General features: G+C 41.9%; 1 protein-coding gene across 1 annotated transcript in view; it reads left to right on the forward strand.

Annotated features, from left to right (window-relative positions):
- The first annotated feature begins 8,063 nt into the window (after positions 1 to 8,063).
- Positions 8,064 to 19,174, forward strand: part of LOC144508229 (putative G-protein coupled receptor 139) — a 166,629-nt gene continuing 155,518 nt past the window's right edge. The window contains exons 1-3 of the mRNA XM_078236042.1: positions 8,064 to 8,073; positions 9,987 to 10,088; positions 15,912 to 16,013. Of these exons, the coding sequence (XP_078092168.1) occupies positions 8,064 to 8,073; positions 9,987 to 10,088; positions 15,912 to 16,013 (214 nt within the window). The remainder of the gene's footprint in view (positions 8,074 to 9,986; positions 10,089 to 15,911; positions 16,014 to 19,174) is intronic.

Here is a 19,174-nt window from a genome sequence, read left to right on the forward strand (position 1 = left end):
TCCACCCTTCAGCCCCCTCTTCTAAGTCATTAATAAAAATCACAAAGAGCAGAGGACCAAGCACTGATCCCTGTGGCACTCCGCTAGCAACCTGCCTCCAGTCCGAAAATTTTCCATCCACCACCACCCTCTGTCGTCGATCAGATAGCCAGTTACGTATCCAATCGGCCAACTTTCCCTCTATCCCACACCTCCTTACTTTCATCATAAGCCGACCATGGGGGACCTTATCAAACGCCTTACTAAAATCCATGTATATGACATCAACTGCCCTACCTTCATCAACACACTTAGTTACCGCCTCAAAAAATTCTATCAAATTTGTGAGGCACGACTTGCCCTTCACGAATCCGTGATTACTATCCCGGATTAATCCGCATCTTTCTAAATGGTCATAAATCCCATCCCTAAGGACATTTTCCACCAATTTAACAACCACCGAAGTAAGGCTAACTGGTCAATAATTACCAGGGTCATTTCTATTCCCTTTCTTAAACAGAGGAACAACATTCGCCACTCTCCAGTCCTCTGGCACCATCCCCGTGGACAGTGAGGACCCAAAGATCAAAGCCAAAGGCTCTGCAATCTCATCCCTTGCCTCCCAAAGAATCTTAGGATATATTTCATCAGGCCCAGGGGACTTATCGACCTTCACTTTATTCAAAACTGCCAGTACATCCTCCCTCCGAACATCTATTTCCTCCAGTCTATTAGCCTGTAACACCTTCTCTTCCTCAAAAACATGGCCCCTCTCCTTGGTGAACACTGAAGAAAAGTATTCATTCATCACCTCGCCTATCTCTACTGACTCCATACAGAAGTTCCCACTACTGTCCTTGACCGGCCCTAACCTCACCCTGGTCATTCTTTTATTCCTCACATAAGAGTAAAAAGCCTTAGGGGCTTTTTCTCCTGTATTCTCCTGTATTTTCAGCATGGAGCTGCCTCGTTTGCAGAGAGATCAGCGCCAGGTAAATCAGAGCTGAAATTCAAACATACCCCTCACAGGAAACATGATATAAATACATTTCTTGAACGGCACCATCTTATCAAACATCCTCCCTTAACAAAGGGAGCCAACAACATGAAAAGATAACTTAATTGTTCAAAACCTTAAAGTTCACACAATTAATAGTCTTTATTTTGTCAGCTTCCCTTATACCTGACTTTTTTTTATCAAATAATGCACCTCGGTCAATTTTCTTTCCATCTGATAAGGCCCATTCAATCTTGCCTTTAAAGGCTCAGCGACCTCTGTTAATAATACCTTTATCCGCACGAGCAATTCTACTAAGTTTTGATTTATCCCTTTTTCGTGACATGCTGTGCCACCTTAAAATGCTGTACAGCTAATTCATCAACCATAGTTTGTTTCTCTCTAAAGTTTGATACTTTAAATGTATTCTCACAAAATTGAATGACCAGTTTCTACTTGATCAAATTAAGTGCTTCACGGACCTCATGACCAAAATTCAATTTAATTCGAATGAATTTAGTTGATTCATTTGGTCAATTCCTAATTGCAAAAAGCACAAATGTGCACCCGAACCTCAGCTTAATCTATAGTAAAGGCACTAGCTTGGTCTTTAAAGTTTGCTGTCAACCTCACAGTGAATTCCACAATTCTGAACATGTACAGTTGATTTCAATTGCTTTAACCATAAGCTTTACACAAGATCCCTGAATAGCTTTGGCGTAAAATTTGATGATTTATCTGATTATATTTCAATTAGCAGCCAGTATCCAGTGAAAAAAAACACATTTGTGTTTCTCCTTGTTGTAGGTAAATAATACCTCTGAGACTAGTCGTGAGTCAAAGTACAGTAGTTTGTTTTCACAAGCTTCTGGGAGAATTCCAATCCCCAAACCGGTCTCCAGACTTCTCGCTGAATACAGGTTAAAATCAAATATTGATACATATATTTTCGCCACTGGTCGCGTCTGCATTTTCTCACGATTCTTGCTACCTCGGCGGTTCTATCCTTCACGTAGTCCATGTAATCGTAGCCATCTCAAGGCTGTCCATTTTGTTGCCTCTGTGCGGAAAACTGTGGTTTGTTTAGGTTATCAGTTTGCACAAACAAGTTAACTGAAATACAGGGGCCTATATAGCAATTTATATTGGCAAGGATGAATAGTATATAATGAATATATATCAATCGATTATTGTACGATCACAGAAGGCATGCATGTATGCTCCACCATGTTAAGTATATAATAAAAAAGAACACAAAATGGATACTGGACTGGGTTAGCCACATTCCTGAACACAATTAGCTGGGAAACAACAGGGACAGCTGTTTCTCTTATCTGGTTTGAATACACGAAAACAAGTTCTGCAGACACGAAAACAAGCTCTACAATGCCTGTTACAAATCTCTAAGTATCATCAAGTTTGGGTTTCAATGCTTTGCACAAATCCTAAGTGTTACAAAGTTCATTAACCCCTTCCTGTCTTCATTTCCCCCTTTTGGTCGGGCCAGGTCCAAACATGGCCCCATGACCAATTCAGAAACAAATGTTGTCAGCATATGGGCCTAGCTCCTTTGTCAGGAGGTCTGCCCCCTCTGCCTGTACACTTGCGCCTGGCATAATCCACGCTGTTACCGTTTTACAACAGGCGTTCAATAATGCCATACAAACACAGCAAGCAATTACAATTACAATTAATACAATCAATCCATGCATCAGGTATGAACCCCACGACCTGATCCATTGCCCCAGCCATCCCGGAGGGTTATAATTGTGATATTGGTTCCCCTCAGCCTGTATTCTTTTCATGACGTGTCTAATATGATCTGCCAAGCGAGTTATATTCTCCGAAGCATTCTGAACCAATTATAGCACATGTTCTTCCTTGGGAGGCTATCACATATTCGAGTGCCAATCGGTTCTGTAACGCAGTGGTCCGTATAGCTACAACCTCGACTGATATCTCAGATATGGCCGTGCTGACCTCCTCGAACCCATCTCTAGTCTCATTTGCCATCCTCTCTAGAGTCGAGGCCATTCGTATAAGTTCCTGTGCTGCTTTTGCCATCCCGTAAGACAGGTAGGCCATCATGAAGAACTGTTCTGTCTCACTAATGGCTCGCTTAGCCATAAGCAGTTGTATCTTGGTGTGGTCCCGTTAGTCAGTGTAATGGTGAATATAGGGCACCACATATGCCAAATAACAGGATCCTGCCCAATTCCAGGGAAGGCACAGGGAGGCATTGTTTCCACAGAAAAAATAGGTAGCATTATATGCAGCCATCCTGCTTACATAAGCGGAGGAGAGGCTAACCGGGACGGTGGCTGTGGGGCACTGGATTGTGATCTGTTGTACCATGGCCCAAGTGTCATTAGTGACATTAACCTGCTGTATACAGTAGCTACGGCTGACAGATATGGTTTCATTTCTTGTCAGGAAGATAGATCCCCTTTGTTGATTTTTCACAACGAAGTAGGGTGGGGAATCTGATCTGTCATAGCTGGGTTGGTAATGTTTCTTCAGGCCGATAAAGTGCACCCTCTGTCCACTAGCTCTAAAACAACATCACTGTTGCTGATGTTAAACGTACCCTGCATGGCGGTCCCCAATGGGGTATTGAATGTCAGTTTCTGAACCCTTCCTGGGTTCCATTCTGATTTAAAATCCATTCTATCATTTCCGGAGCTGATAAAGTGATAGGGAATAAAGGATTTCCTTCCTTTCCTCCGTGCCTGGGAATATGTGAACAGACTCAGCACTTGCTCAGATTCTATTGTGATGCATACAGATAAGACAGATACACAAAGGTGTTCATACAATAGTAAGAAGTCTCACAACACCAGGTTAAAGTCCAACAGGTTTATTTGATAGCAAATATCATAAGCTTTCGGAGCAGAGCTCCTTCGTCAGATGGAGTGGATATCCGTTCTCAAACAGTACACAGACACAGAAATCAAATTACAGAATACTGATTAGAATGCAAATCTCTACAGCCAGCCATGTCTTAAATGTACAGACAATGTGGGTGGAGGGAGCATTCAAAACAGGTTAAAGAGATGTGTATTGTCTCCAGACAGAACAGCTTGTGGAATTCTGCAAGTCCAGGAGGTAAGCTGTGGGGGTTACTGATAATGTGACATAAATCCAACATCCCGGTTTAGGCCATCCTCATGTGTGCGGAACTTGGCTATCAGTTTCTGCTCAGCGACTCTGCGCTGTCGTGTGTCGTAAAGGCCGCCTTGGAGAACGCTTACCTGAAGATCCAAGGCTGAATGCCCGTGACTGCTGAAGTGCTCCCCCACAGGAAGAGAATAGTCTTGCCTGGTGATTGTCGAGCGGTGTTCATTCATCCGTTGTCGGAGCGTCTGCATGGTTTCCCCAATGTACCATGCCTCGGGACAGTAGACAGAGTCATACAATAGACAGAGCCATCGTAACAGGGATGATCACTGTGCTTCATCCCTAAATCCTCTTAATTCCATCTATACTTTCCCGCTATGGCTAACAGGGCCAGGGTCATGAGAAACAGAATGAGAAGCATCTTATAATTTACTAATAATCCACGCGATCGTTATACAATGGTTCAAAGGCTATACAACCCGCACGCAACTTCTCGCGAACCCGTTCAGCTTGCTTGGAGATCAGTCGTTATCTGTTTATATCTGCAATTGAAGTATATCGCATATTTTTCCAATTAGTTCCAGCATATTCTTTCAACTGAGTTTAATGTTTCCAGACGTCCCTGTCTTGCATATCTGTGCAGGCACAGACTTCTCCACTGCTGATAACCTCAGAGGGGCCATTCCATTTGGGGGTGAACCCAGGTTTTCCTGGTAATGTTTTCACTTGGACGCGACTTCCCGCTGTTGGGACGTCAGGGAGCATTTCAAACTCTCTCTCCGCTTCTCTTATTGCCTGATTGTCTTTTACCAATTTGTGCATCCCTTTTAGTTGGTTGCTTAGTTCCAAAACATATCTCCTGATTTTATCTTTTAGTGGACCAACATCGGTCCCACCTGTTATGATGTTGCTGGTAATTGCATCGCCCGTCCTGTCATTAGTTATTAGGGGTTTAATCCAGTTGTGCGGTTTGTGGTAGCCCTTAATCTCATTAGTATAGTGGGCAATACCTCTGTCCACATTTTTCCCGATGTTTGTATAGCTTTAGCCAGTGCATTATACATTTAATTACATATCCCCCTTCCATAGAAAGCTTAGTCTGAATCAAATAATACTTTGCACTGGCTTTTTGGCTGCAACTGGACATCCATTCATTTGTATATAATCCTATCAAAAGACATCGCTTCCCCCATTAAAATCACATGCCATACAGCTCCGATCTTCATATGATGTACTCTTCCATTATATCTAATTTGATCATTTGTTTGCGTGCAAGTGCCGCATCACAGTACTTCACAAAATGCCACTACCCAACCTACAAAGAAGTGCATTCAAATGCCTAGCACCAACATTTAGCTTGGAATAAATAGCCGTTTCTCCTACAGAATTATGTTTTTATCAATACACAATATATTATATAAAATTGGTTAAGGCTTTTCAGGATATGATTTTATTCTCGGGTCTATATGGCAGTGCTTATACTGTATAATAATCGAGCGGCAGTTGTATCATGCGGCTCTACACTGTGATATCATATCATATCATAACTCTGATATCCAAACCCTTTTATTTTAAGCTATTTCCATTTTTAAACTGAGCTCCAGATCAAAAGCCCCCGCACTCTAGGAAAAGAACAGCACCAAATCAAAATCAAAGTAGGTACAACTATGACAATAGTTATTTGATTAGAAACGTTTTCCTTTGATTCCTAACTGATTAGGTTTTAAGCTTTGCAGTGTTTTTTATATTTGGAAAACCTTGAACAATAGATGGCACATGAAATTCCAATGGCAATACATAATTAATGCTAAACTATCAGATGTTCATAAATCACTATATTCTGTGGACGTTAATACTGCATTCTAACTGGGCAATTTACATTGGTGTTGGTCTCCAGAAGTTAGTACTGTAGTCTGGTTTTCCTTTGGATGGACTAGTCAGAACTATCATCAATGTTAGACGATGTAATTTGTTGCATGTTAGCGAAACAACATAATTCAAGCCTTGAGTTTCATATTGGTCCAAATGTTATTTCCAACTAGTAAAAGGACTGATGGCCAGTTGATGGCAACATAAGTTCCAACAATTCATGGTGTTACAAAGATTAGCAATGCTTGGCAACAAATGCAGATTTAAAATATTTAACGACAACATCCTTATCTGCATTGACAACTGAGGTTTTAATTGATTAATCTCCTGCTGGAACTTGGAGTAATCAGAACTACGATTCATTTCACTAACTTGATATACTTTAAACTGACTCATAGACCCTAACTTACTTCATTCTTTTGCTCCTGCTTTTCTACTTCTCCACAAAATTATGTATTTTCTCCTAACGTCTCAAATAACTCCCTTATAATTTTCATTTCGAGACAAAGGAAAGAGCACATGGCCCCTTCCAAGGTTTAAATCCTTTCTTAACATTAAAACATTAAAGAAAGTAAAACATTCAAAGAGAATACAGAACGTTGATTAAGACGGTCGCTTTTATTCTTCTTTCTTCCAAACTGTAATTAAACTCAAAACAGAAGTAAATTCAAGAAATCTTATCACTTTAATCTCTAGCAGTATTAACAGTTCCCCAACTCCCCCGAGGCTAAACCATGATGCAAAGCACTGCATCCACTGACTGTAACAAACACTCCACAAGAACAAATGGGCTTCAACAGCTCCTGCTCTCATTTGCACTACCGTAAACTTTCAACTGGGGGAAAGTAATTCATTAAACTCGCACACAGAGAAGCAATTCACTTTGATCTGCTACACCCTATTCCACCGCATGAGGCTCTCGATCGCGCAACTACATGCTCTCTCTCTCTCTCTGTGCCATAGTGAGTCAATTTTGCCTGCTTGTTTCTTTTAACCCTTTACTCCCCTGTTTGGTCTATCATGCTTCAGACCAACCAATTTAACCTGATTTGACTCCCTTCTGTCTTTGCAGCGGCACTGGGTCTATTGCACCAATCCTCCTCCTCTTGTTCATCCGTATCGGTATTTTGCCACCACATTGGCAAGCCAGATACCTCTGGTTTTTTGTCTTTCCTTTGTTCGGCTTGCCGTTCTAATCCTTTTTCTTGGTCTCGTCTTTCCTTTGCAGTCTCTCTTGTTCTGCTCCATCTCTTTTGTCCTTCTCATACTTCTCACATTCCCGCTTCAACATTTCCCAAGTCTTAGGGTTTCCCTCATTATCACATACACTGATCCCTCTTGTGCGTGCATTATCCCCCTCTTAACAGTTTTTTTGTGGTAATTCTGCTCCAGTAAGTGGGAGTATTCCCTAATAACCTCTGAATCTCTGCTTTAAACTGAGTGAAGGGTGCCTGTTGGGCATGTATCTCCGATGTTAGGGCGACTACATGTGTCCACCATCGGCCACTATAGTCCTGTGCTGGAGGAGCGGCGGGTCCACCTGCTACCTACCTCCACTTATCCGCTGGACAGGCTGCCCTTGCCAGCTGGTGTACGTCTCTCAGGTGTAATTGGCGTCCTACCCAGATTGTATCTAATACTTCCCAGAATTTAGTGTTTGCGCTTCTAGATTGTAATTTACCCAGGAAGCCATTATTTGCTGTCTCTCACCTGGGGTGAAGGGTTTAGAATTTGCCTTTGGCTGCGCATCTGTTCCCCTTCGGGTTACTGGTGTTAAGTTGTGTTCTAGCACTTCCCACTCCTCTAGAGGAGCGGTTGCTCCCTGTTGTGTGGACTCATTAGGAGGTAGAGGAACAGTTTCCCATCTCCATTGCTTTTCTTCTAACACATGGTTTTGTTTCTCCCGTTCCCTTAATCTGGATTCCAACTCTCTAATATTTTCTTTATTTTCACTCCACCTGTTAGTAGAGGTGACTATTTACTCAATTATTCCAGCTAACTGATGTATTGACAGTACTCCTATCTTCTTTGTCTTGTTTCTCTTAAGTAGGCAGGGGTCTTCTGTCCGTTAATTCCTTTTACATAGATCATTTTATTCGTTATGTGTAAAGGTAGGTCAGTGATAGATATGGCCGTGTCCACCAGTATTTCACATTGTCGGCCCCATACTAGTGCAGACACGTAGATTCTACCCTCCATCTTACCCAAAGAAGTCCGTGTTTGCTTCAACAGGTGGCCTCTATGTGCCCCCCCCCCCCCGATTACAAAATTGGCAGGTAGGCGCCTTTCGTCTACCCCCTTTGGAGCCTCACAATCTCGGGCGAAGTGGTCTGGTTTCCCGCAATTGTCACAGGTACTTTTTGATTTGGTGGCCAATTGGTGAACTCAGAGAACACAAATTTTCTTAGTTCTTTCTTTTCCTTTTCCAACCATTTTCGTTGTTGGTCTAGTAGGTGGGAGGAATCCCACCCCCCTGTTATCATCTGTTTAATGCGTTTCTCCCTCTTAGTCATATATTTGTTTATCAGGGATCCCGGGGGTCCCCACTGTCCTTGTGATCCTGCCGTAATACCGATATGGTTATACTCATCACCTGGAGTCTCCTATTCTCCCTTCTTGCTCTCCCATCACAGGACGCTCTTATCAGAGTCCGGTGATACCTGGGTGATCAAATCCCTCCGTAGCACCGCTTACACTATTAAGCCTACTTTTACATGAAGGCTTTTCCTTCCACTCTGGCGTCACTCAGACAGTCTCTTTCTCACTCACGTCTGAACATCACACCTCAGGCAACCTTTTTCCAGACTCTAACGACCATTTCAATTTCCTGACCATCGCGTGGGTGATTTCCCCACTTAACAACCGGTCTAAGGCTGCATGTTAGAATCAATTGCCTCCTTGTCTGTATGCGTTCAGTTCAGACATCTTTCACTCTCTCATCACAGATGATCATCTATTATAGTTTGACCCACTCTATTAAGTTCAGTATTCTATCCCGGTGTCCCAGACCCGTCAACAGATACTGGGTTTCGGCACCAATTTGTTGTAAGTTAATGATACCTCTAAGACTCTTTGTGAGTCAAAGTACAGTAGTTTATCTTCACAAGCTTGTGGGAGAAGTCCGATCCCTAACGCAGTCTCCAGACTTCTCAACGAATACAGGTTAAGATCAAATATTTATACATATATTTTCGCCCCTGGTCAAATCCACATTTTCTCACGATTCTTGCTACCTCGGCGGTTCCATCCTTCGCGTAGACCATGTTATCGTGGCCATCTCAAGGCTGTCTGTTTTGTCCCCTCTATGTGGACAGCTGTGGTTTGTTTAGATTATAAGTTTGCACAAACAAGTTAACTGAAATACAGGGGCCTATATAACAATTTATATTGGCAAGGGTGAATAGTATATCATGAATATATATGAGTCTATTATTATACGATCACAGAAGGCATGCATTTGAGCTCCACCATGTTAAGTACATATATAAAATAACACAAAATGGATACTAGGCTGGGTTAGCCACATTCCTGAACACAATTAGCTGCGAAACATCAAGGACAGCTGTTTCTATTATTTGGTTTGGATACACGAAAACAAGTTCGACAGACATGAAAACAAGATCTACAATGCGTGTTCCAAAGCTCTAAGTATCATAAAGTTCGGGTTTCAACGCTTTGGACAAATCGTAGGTGCTACAAAGTTCATTAACCCATTCCCATCTTCAATCATTTACAATACTGTTAGCAGTAATATTAAGTAATGGAATGTGAAGAAGGGAAAGGGTTGATGTTTTTGTACTCAATGTATTTTGTACCTAAAGGGTTAATGTGTTATGTACCTAAAAGGTTGAACTTTGTACCGAGAATGTATCACAAGCATAACTCTTCACTATGGCTAATCCCCTTGTTCATACTGCTTCTGACATTAATACAAGTCAACTTTTATTCTTATCACAATAGATAGTCAAATGTGTATGTAAGTATGAATGTGTTTGCAGATATGCAAGTCTTACCTTTTCTACAGGCTTGTGTGGTAAATGTAAACGAAAGAAAGCATTACAAGATGCGGGGCATGATAACGTCCATTTAAAGGAGGACTCCCGCTGGGCCAGCTACAATAATGCCGGTAACTTCAAAAGAAGGGCCGTAGAAGAGCAGGAAACCTAAGACTGTACCGTGACTACAGCTGCCAGCGAACTGCTGCTTCGTGATCAAAGACTGTTGTATGGTCTTTGATTCATGACCAGACCAGTGTTTGTGTCGTGAATGATGCTGGGAGCCATAATATATATATATATATATATCCCCACTTTTCTGTGTTCAGAGAGAATTTTGGCTTCCGCGTTCAAGGGGTCAAGTTCTCCCGCAAGCTTGTGAGAATAAAGCCTACTCTATTTTGACTCATACCAGTCTCAAGATGTATTGTTACCTCCGACAATTGGTGCCGAAACCCGGGAGGCGCCCAGGATCTGTTTGTGGGACTCTGTTTGCGGGCTTCTGTTGAATGGCCACAACCTAGGTACTGGAATAGAGTTCTGAACCTAATAGGGTGAGTCAAACTACAGTGAGGTAATCATATGTGATGAGAGAGTGTGAGAGTGAAAGACATCTGAACTGAACACATACGGACAAGGAGGCATTTGTCTCTTATGGATTCTGAAGTGAGTGTAAAGACTGGAGATAAATGTGCCTGAGGTGTAATGTTCAGACGTGAGTGAGAGAGACTGTCTGAGTGATCACTGGAGTATAAGCCGGCTTATACTCCCAGTGTCCTGGGATGCGTAGGTTAGAGGGATTCGCGGGTAAAATATGTAGGGGTAGGGCCTGGGTGGGATTGTGGTCGGTGCAGACTCGATGGGCCGAATGGCCTCCTTCTGCACTGTAGGGTTTCTATGATTCTATGATTCATGGTGTAAGCTTAATAGTGTAAGCGGTGCTACGGAGGGATTTGACCAGCCATGGTAGATAACACCAGACTCTGATAAGAGGGACCTAGGATTGGGAGAGCGAGAAGGGAGAATCGAAGGCTCCAGATGGTGAGTATAAAACCTATCTGTATTATGGTGGGATCACAAGCACAAGGATAGTGGGGACTTCTGGAATCCCTGATAAATGAGTGTATGACTAAGAGGAACAAATTCATTAAACAGATGAGAAAAGGGGGGTGGAACTTATCCTACCCTCTGGGCCAACAGCATAAGTGGATGGATAAAGAAAAGAGAAACATGACAAAGAAAATAGGAGTATTGTTAATACATCAGTTAGCTGGACTAATTGAGCAAGTAGTCGCCTCTACTAAGAAGTTGAGTGAGGATAAAGAAAGGATTAGGGAGTTAGAATCCAGAGTGAGGGAACTGGAGAAACAAAACTAAGTATTCGAAGAAAAGCTATGGAGAGGGGAAACCGTTCCTTTACCTCCTTACGAGTCCACACAACAGGGACTAACCGCTCCTCCAGAGGAGTGGGAAGCGCTAGAACACAACTTAGTACTAGTAACCCGAGGGGGAACAGATGTACATCCAAAGGTAAATTATAAACCCTTCACCCAGCTGAGAGGCAGCAGGTAATGGCTTCCCTGGGTAAATTACAACCTAGAAGCGCAAACACTAAATTCTGGGAAGAATTAGACACAATCTGGGTAGGATGCCAATTACACCTTAGAGACGTACACCAGCTGGTAAGGGCAGCCTGTCCAGCGGGTAAGTGGAGGCAGGTAGCAGGTGGACCCGTCGCTCCTCCAGCACAGGATTATAGTGGGGGACGGTGGACACATGCAGTCACCCTAACATCAGAGATAGATGCCCAGCAGACACCCTTCGCCCAGTTTCAGGTAGAAATTCAAAGAGTGATAGGGAATGCTCCCACTAACTGGAGCAGAATGACCACAAAGAAACAGCTAAAAGGGGAAGGAGCTTCTGAATATGGGGGATGGTTATTCCAGGTATATCAGGAGTGCTCCGGACAAGGAAACCCAGGTCGAGGAGATCGAGCGTTCACCCAGGCTTTTAAGGATGAATTCTTTAGTGTTCACCAAAACTCCTTAAAATGGGAATGCTCAGTACCCCGAACTATGATGAGTTGGTAGAATTGGCTCATGGCATACCTGGAAGTGGATAGGAGAGATCTTAGCTTTTGCATTTCGGTGTGTTTGTGTAATCTGGTTGCTAGTCGAATGTGGGTGGTAGTTGTTGTATTAAATTGAGAGCAGGAATTGTTGAAGCCTTTGTTTGTTCTTTTGGAGTGTTTATTGCGGGTAATAAATGACCTTAGTTTAGCCTCAGGAGAGCTGGGGAGATGTTAAGACTGTTAAAGATTAAAGTTATAACATTTCTTGAATTTACTTCTGTTTTGAGTTTTATTACTGTTTGGAAGAAAGAAGAATAAAAGTGACTGCATAAATCCAAGTTCTGTATTCTTTTCAAATGTTTTACTTACATCTCAGTTTAAGATGTTAAGTTTGAATGAGCGTTGGAAGCTTCCATGTGTGTCTATGAATGTTTAACAGAGTTGTTTGTTTTGATGTTCTTCCCTGCTGTGATTTTACAACAGTGGGTTTGACACAGAGTTTAAATAAAATTAGAAGGTAAATTGAAATTTCAAAATCAAAGTACATATATTGAAGTTTGAAATAGCCAATTTGAATTTTGAATAAACCTATGTTTGAATTTTGTTAAGAAAGGATTTAAACCTTGAAGGGAACCATGTGCTCTCTCCTTTGTCTTGAAGTGAAGATTATGAGAGAGTTGAGAATTGGGAGAAGAGAATAAGTAATGTTATGGGAAAGTAGATAAGCAAGAACAAAAGAATGTGGTAAATGTACTGTCTATGAGTCAGTTTAAGTTACTTTAAGTTCTTGAAAATAATCGTAATTCTGCTTATTTCAGGTTCCAGCAAGAGACCAATGAATTAACTCTTAGTTGCTAATGCAAATTGCCCATTTAGAATGCAGTATTAAGATCCACAGGATATAGTGATTTACGAATGTCTAATAGTTTAATATTCTGTAACCTGGTTAAAATTATGTACTGCCGTTAGAATTTTACGTGCTATCTATTGTTCAAGGTTTTCCAAATATAAAATACTGCAAAGCTTAAAATCTGGCCAGTTAAAAATCAAACCAAAATGTTACTGATTAATTAACTAGTATGTACTGTACCAACTTTGGTTTTGATTTGGCGCCTATTGTTTTCCTCGAGTGTGGGGGTTTTGATCTGGAGCTCAGTTTAAAATTGGAAATGGCTTGGATTAAAAGGGTTTGGATCTCACAGTTACGATGCGTAAAGTGCTATGATACTATTGCCGCTTGATTATTTTAATTCTACAGTAAAGCACTGCTATATGGACCCGAGAATAAAATCAAATCCTGAACAGCCTTCACCAATTTTGTATAATATAGTTATATATTATATGTTGTATATGGATCAAACATAATTCTGTAGGAGCTTCCTGTTTTCCTCACCATACAAATAATTAAATTAGAGATAATGTCGGGGTACATTATATAAAGATTGGAGCTGTATGGTATGTGATTTGATGGGGAAAGTGATGTCCTTTGATGAGATTATATACAAATGAATACATGTCCAACTGCAGCCAAAAAACAGTATAAAGTGTTATTTAATTCACACTAAGCTTTCTATGGAAGGGGTGTGCGTAGTTAATTGTATAATGTACTAGCTAAAGCCATACAGATATCCGGAAAATGTGGACAGAGATATTGCCCACTAAACTGATGAGATTAAGAGTTACCACAAACCGGACAACCGGACTAAGCCCTTATAAATTAATGACAGAATGGGAGATGATGTAGGTTCACTAACAGATGAATTCGGGAGATATATTCCGGAACTAAGCACCCAACTAAAAGGGATGCGCAAATTGGTAAAAGACAATCCGGAACAAAGAGACACAGAGAGAGAGAGAGTGCTTGAAGTGCTCCCTGACGGGCGGGAAGTTGCGTCCGAGTAAAAGCATTACTTGACAAACCTGGGTTCGCCCCTAAACGGAAGGGCCCTGATGAGGTTAAAATTGTGTAGTGTGCTTAATTCACAGATGTGCGAGACGGTTGACCTCCAAGCAAGCTGAACGGGTTTGCGGGCAGTGGCACACGGGCGGTATAGCCTTTGGACCATTGTATAACGGTCGCGTGGGCTATTAGTTAAATGATAGGATGAATTTTTAGCTGCTTCTCACGACCCTTGCCCTGGTTGTTACGGAGGGGAAGTACAGGTGGAATTGTGCAGACTTGGGGACAGAGCATTACAAGCATCTCTGTAACGATGGCTCTGTCTGTTGTAACATTCCGACACATGGAATAAGTCACTGGGAGGTAACCCGTTGGGACCGCTACTTGGGATTCCTTAACCATGCCATGTTGCCAACTCTGTTGGAGGAGCGAGGTGATTGGGGTCTCCCATGCAATGGAACGTGGTGTAACTGGAATTTTTGATGTTTAGCTGTGGGACCGGGATGGATCTGTACCCGGCAACAGCAGAGGGCTCAGGAGGATGAGTACATTATCACGAGATTTGGTCGATCCAAGCGATCATTGTACCAATCCTCTAAAATCCGACTTGTATGTGTTGCAGTCAAAATTTTGAGCAAGTGCTGGGTCTGCTTACATATTCCCATGCACGAAAGAAAGGGGGGAATGTCCTTTATTTCCCATCCCTTTGTCAACTCTGGGAATAGTAGAGGGGATTTTGGTTCGGAATAGAACCCAAGACGGGACAAGGAAAGTGACATTTAAAACCCCATCAGGCATGTTGTGAAAAACCAACAAGGGGGGAGCTATCTGCTTGTTAGGAAATGGAACCATACTTGTTAGCCGTAGCTACTGTACCCAGCAGGTTAATGTCACCAGTGGTGCCTGGTCTTTTTGCAACAGATTACAATCCATTGCCCCATTGCTGATGTCCTGGTCAGCCTCTCCTCTACTTATATGAGCAGCGTGACTGCATATGATGGCACCTGTTTTGTCTGTGGAAACAATGCCTACCCGTGGCTTCCTTGGGATTGGCTAGGATCGTGTTATTCAGCATATGTGGTACCCTATATTCACCATTAGTGAGACAGAACGGTTCTTTATGATAGCTTTCCCACGTTTTGGGACAGAAAATGCAGCTCAGGAACTTATACATATGGCCTCGGCCTTGGAGTGAATTGCGAATGAAAGTAGAGACGGGTTTGAAGAGGTGAGCACAACCTTCTCTGAAGTATCAGCCGAGGTTGGAGCTATCCGGACTGTTGCTTTACAGAATCGATTGACACTTGATTATGTGTTGGCTTTCCAGGGAGGAACGTGCGCTATAATTGAATCCGAATGCTGCACGTTTATCCCGGATGATTCGGAAAATATAACTCGTTTGGCAGATCATAGCCAACGAGTGACGATGACAATACAAGGTGAAGGGAACCAATATCATAATTATAACCCTCCGGGATGGCTAGGGCAATGGTTCGTGGGGATCATACCTGATGCATGGGTTGATTGTATTAATTGTCATTGTTATTACTTGTTGTATTTCTATGACATAATTGAACGAACAGCCCGAATTATGCCGAGTGCAAGTGTACAGGCAGAAAGGGCAGATTTCCTGACGAAGGAGGTAGGCCTATATATATTGGTAACATTTGGCTCTGAGTTGGTCATGGGGCCATGTTTGAACTTGTCCCCGACCAAAAGGGGGGATTGAAGAGGGGAAAGGGTGAATGCTTTTTGTACTCAATGTATTTTGCACCTAAAGGGTTAATGTATTTTGTACTTAAAAGGTTGAACTTTGTACTTAGAATGTATCACAAGCATAACCCCTCATTATGGCTAATCCCCTTGTTTATACTGCTTCTGACATTAATACAAGTTAACTTTTATTCTTATCACAATAGATAGTCAAATGTGAATGTAAATGTGAATGTGTTTGCAGACATGCAAGCGTTAACTTTTCGACAGGCTTGTGTGGTAAACGTAAACGAAAGAAAGCATTACAAGGTGTGGGGCATGATAATGGCCGTTTAAAGGAGGACTCCCGCTGGGCCAGCTACAATTATGCCGGTAACTTCAAAGGAAGGGCTGTGGAAGATCAGGAAACCTCAGACTGTATCGTGACTACAGCTGCCAGCGAACTGCTGTTTCGTAATCAAGGACTGTTGTATGGACTTTGATTCATGACCAGACCAGTGTTTGTGGCGTGAATGGTGCTGGGAGCCATAATGTATATATATCCCCACTTTTCTATGTTCAGAGAGAACTTTGCCTTCCGCTTTCAAGGGGTCAAGTTCTCCCGCCAGCTTGTGACAATAAAGCCTCCGCTATTTTGACTCATACCAGTCTCAAGAGGTATTTTTACCTACTACAGAATGGCATTCAGAAATCTGGAAGATGCATTTATTATGGTCAACAAACACTGATTCCCAAATATCATTTTAGAAAGGGGTGTCAACAATCAATTAGGACCCTTGTAAAATGTTCGTCAAATGTCAGAATGGGTATTAAGTGTCCTGGTTTTGTTGACGTTTGTGGCTTTCCTGTTACTTGCCATGTGTGACACGTACAACAAAATTCAAATACATCCTTATGCAGTCCAGACCAATAAAACTGTTTCCGTATTTTTTCTTGAGTTTTACTTACTCTCCGATGACTTCCTCCTGACACTTCATTTGGTTCCCACAACAGCTCCTTTTTACAGCACAAATGTAATACAAATTGATGAACCTCTGCCCATTCTTCATCCGCCTGAATATGTAAACCTCTCCACTTCCTCGATTAAGGATCAGTTGAATGTAATGTCATTGTTGTAGAATCTCAGATAGTTCCATGTATGTTTTCTGATACAACTGCGTTATCTCTGCATAATTCTGTTGTACTTCTGCCAAATTTCCAGAAGTAAAGATGTCCTCCCGTCCCCCATGCATTCTTGTTCCACCTCAGCCATGTGTTCAAAAATGGTTTCTAGTAAATGAACATCAGTCTCCTTATATTAACTCTTTTATTTTTCCTGCTGTCTTAACCTGTGACTTTTTGATATTGTTTCCACACAGTTATCTTGTGTGGAGTTTGCACATTCTCCTCGTGTCTGCGTGGGTTTCCTCCGGGTGCTCCGGTTTCCTCCCACAGTCCAAAGATGTGATGGATAGGTTGATTGGCCATGGTAAAATTGCCCCTTCGTGTCCTGAGATGCGTCGCTTCGAGGGATTAGTGGGTAAATATGTAGGGATAAGGGGGTAGGGCCTCGGTGGGATTGTGGTCGGTGCAGACTCGATGGCCAAATGGCCTCTTTCTGCACTGTAGGGTTTCTATGATTCTATGACAGACCAGTAATATCCTCGGACATGCCTCCGGCAAAATTGCATTTGCTTGCTTTCCATGGGATTTTCATCCACATTAAGCATCACTCCCACCTGTGATCCAGCTATTATGTTTCCCAGCATAAACTGTATTCTGGGAAAATGTAATTTCTCTATTAATCTTACGACCATTTCAGAAATTGTCTCTGGACTCATCAACCTTGCATTATATAATGGAACACTAATTCTTTCATCATGAATGCGACATATTAAAACCTTTTCTGGCAATACTCATAACGAACTACATATCCCCTCATCGCTCACCATTAAAGATTGACTTACTCCAATGTCTTTTATAATCTTTGCTCCTTTACCTGCTCCTCCATGTATACGTGGAATAAGTTACGTAAAAAGGCCTGGTACCCGTTTTTCAACCAACACCTGACTAGGTTGTGCTTTCGTTTGCACCTTTTTGGCGTCTTTACTGTTTTAGCAAAGTTTTCCCCCGGCTGTTTTCGTAAGCCACTCACACTACAACTTTGTGTGTCCAGCTTTATTCCAATGAAAATATCTGAAGTTTTACATTTCTCTTCCACCTTATTATGTTTCTTTTTTAACCCGTGGTAAACTGAACTTACTGTGCCTGTACCACCTGAAGATTTCTCCTTTCAACAGCTGCTTTTCCTCACAGATTGAAATTTATGTCGCAACTCAAGCCTTGATTCATGAACAAACTCATAACCACCTGGCATTACTGCTGCCAATCTCGCAGTTTTAAGGTCTGTTCTTCTATTTGAGTTCACTACTTCGGGAAGTGAATCTTTAAACTTCTCCAACATAACTGGTTGGCTAAGAGTGTCAAATGTCCAGGTCAATTTCAATACCGTTATCGACCCTTCAAAGTTAATATGCTTGATTAATTCAGTTTCTACATACGTTTGACTTCGTTCCTTCCTTTGACTTCTGAACTTTTGCCTGTAGGCGTCGGACACATATCCATGTGCATTTAACATGTTTTTCTCCACGACATCATAATCATGATAGAGATGTAAACATCTCACTTCCTCGACCTACGAACTTCACTCGAATCAACAATGCCCCATGGTCTGTGGCCATTTTACTTGTTCAGCTGCATTCCCAAATGAATTAACAACGGTCTCTACATCGTTCTCATGAAATCTTTGTAGTACTTGATCATATATATGCTAATGCCCATCGGACCTTTGACTATGATGGGTTTATATTTCCACATGTCCTCATCACAACTCCCAAATTTTGCCTTTGCCTCCACCAGTTTAACGTGTCGTTCACTTTTCACTTCCAGTTTACGGAGTTCAATAGCTCTTTCCTTTTTCGCTTCCCTCTGCTTAAAATCCACATTACGACTGGTTCATTTATTTTCTTGTTCAAACTGTTTTATTTTTTTTTGTTCCATTCGGCAGGCTGCAATTGTCTCTCTCGACCTTGTGTAAACTAATCTCTCTCACTGTCCCATTCTATCTTTCTTCTGCTTCTCATTTCCTTTTTTTTCCTTCTCATTGCTGCGAATTAAAGCTGCTTATTTGCCTTGGCAACCTTGCCAATTCGAAGGCAGACTACATTTCTGGCAATTTTAAATACTGAGCTGCCACTACAATTATCTTCAGCTTACTCACCCCTTCAGGTAAAGCCAACTTTAGCTGGCCCACCAAATTAAAAGGTTTCTTTTCACCACCATTTTTAAACCATCCCAATTCATGTCATTCCACCCAGGAAAACTTTAACCACGAGGAAAGCTGTTATTCCACAAAACATTCTATATTTAAATTAACTAAATGCACCAACTGCAAAGAAAAACCAAGACTTTACCCCCTGTCTTTGAGTTCAATAATCCTAAGGCACACAAGTAACTATACTTTTTTAATCCTCGACGATCCCGCAATTCTGACA

This window comes from Mustelus asterias, chromosome 20, assembly GCF_964213995.1.
Source record: "Mustelus asterias chromosome 20, sMusAst1.hap1.1, whole genome shotgun sequence".
Taxonomy (NCBI): Eukaryota; Metazoa; Chordata; class Chondrichthyes; order Carcharhiniformes; family Triakidae; genus Mustelus; species Mustelus asterias.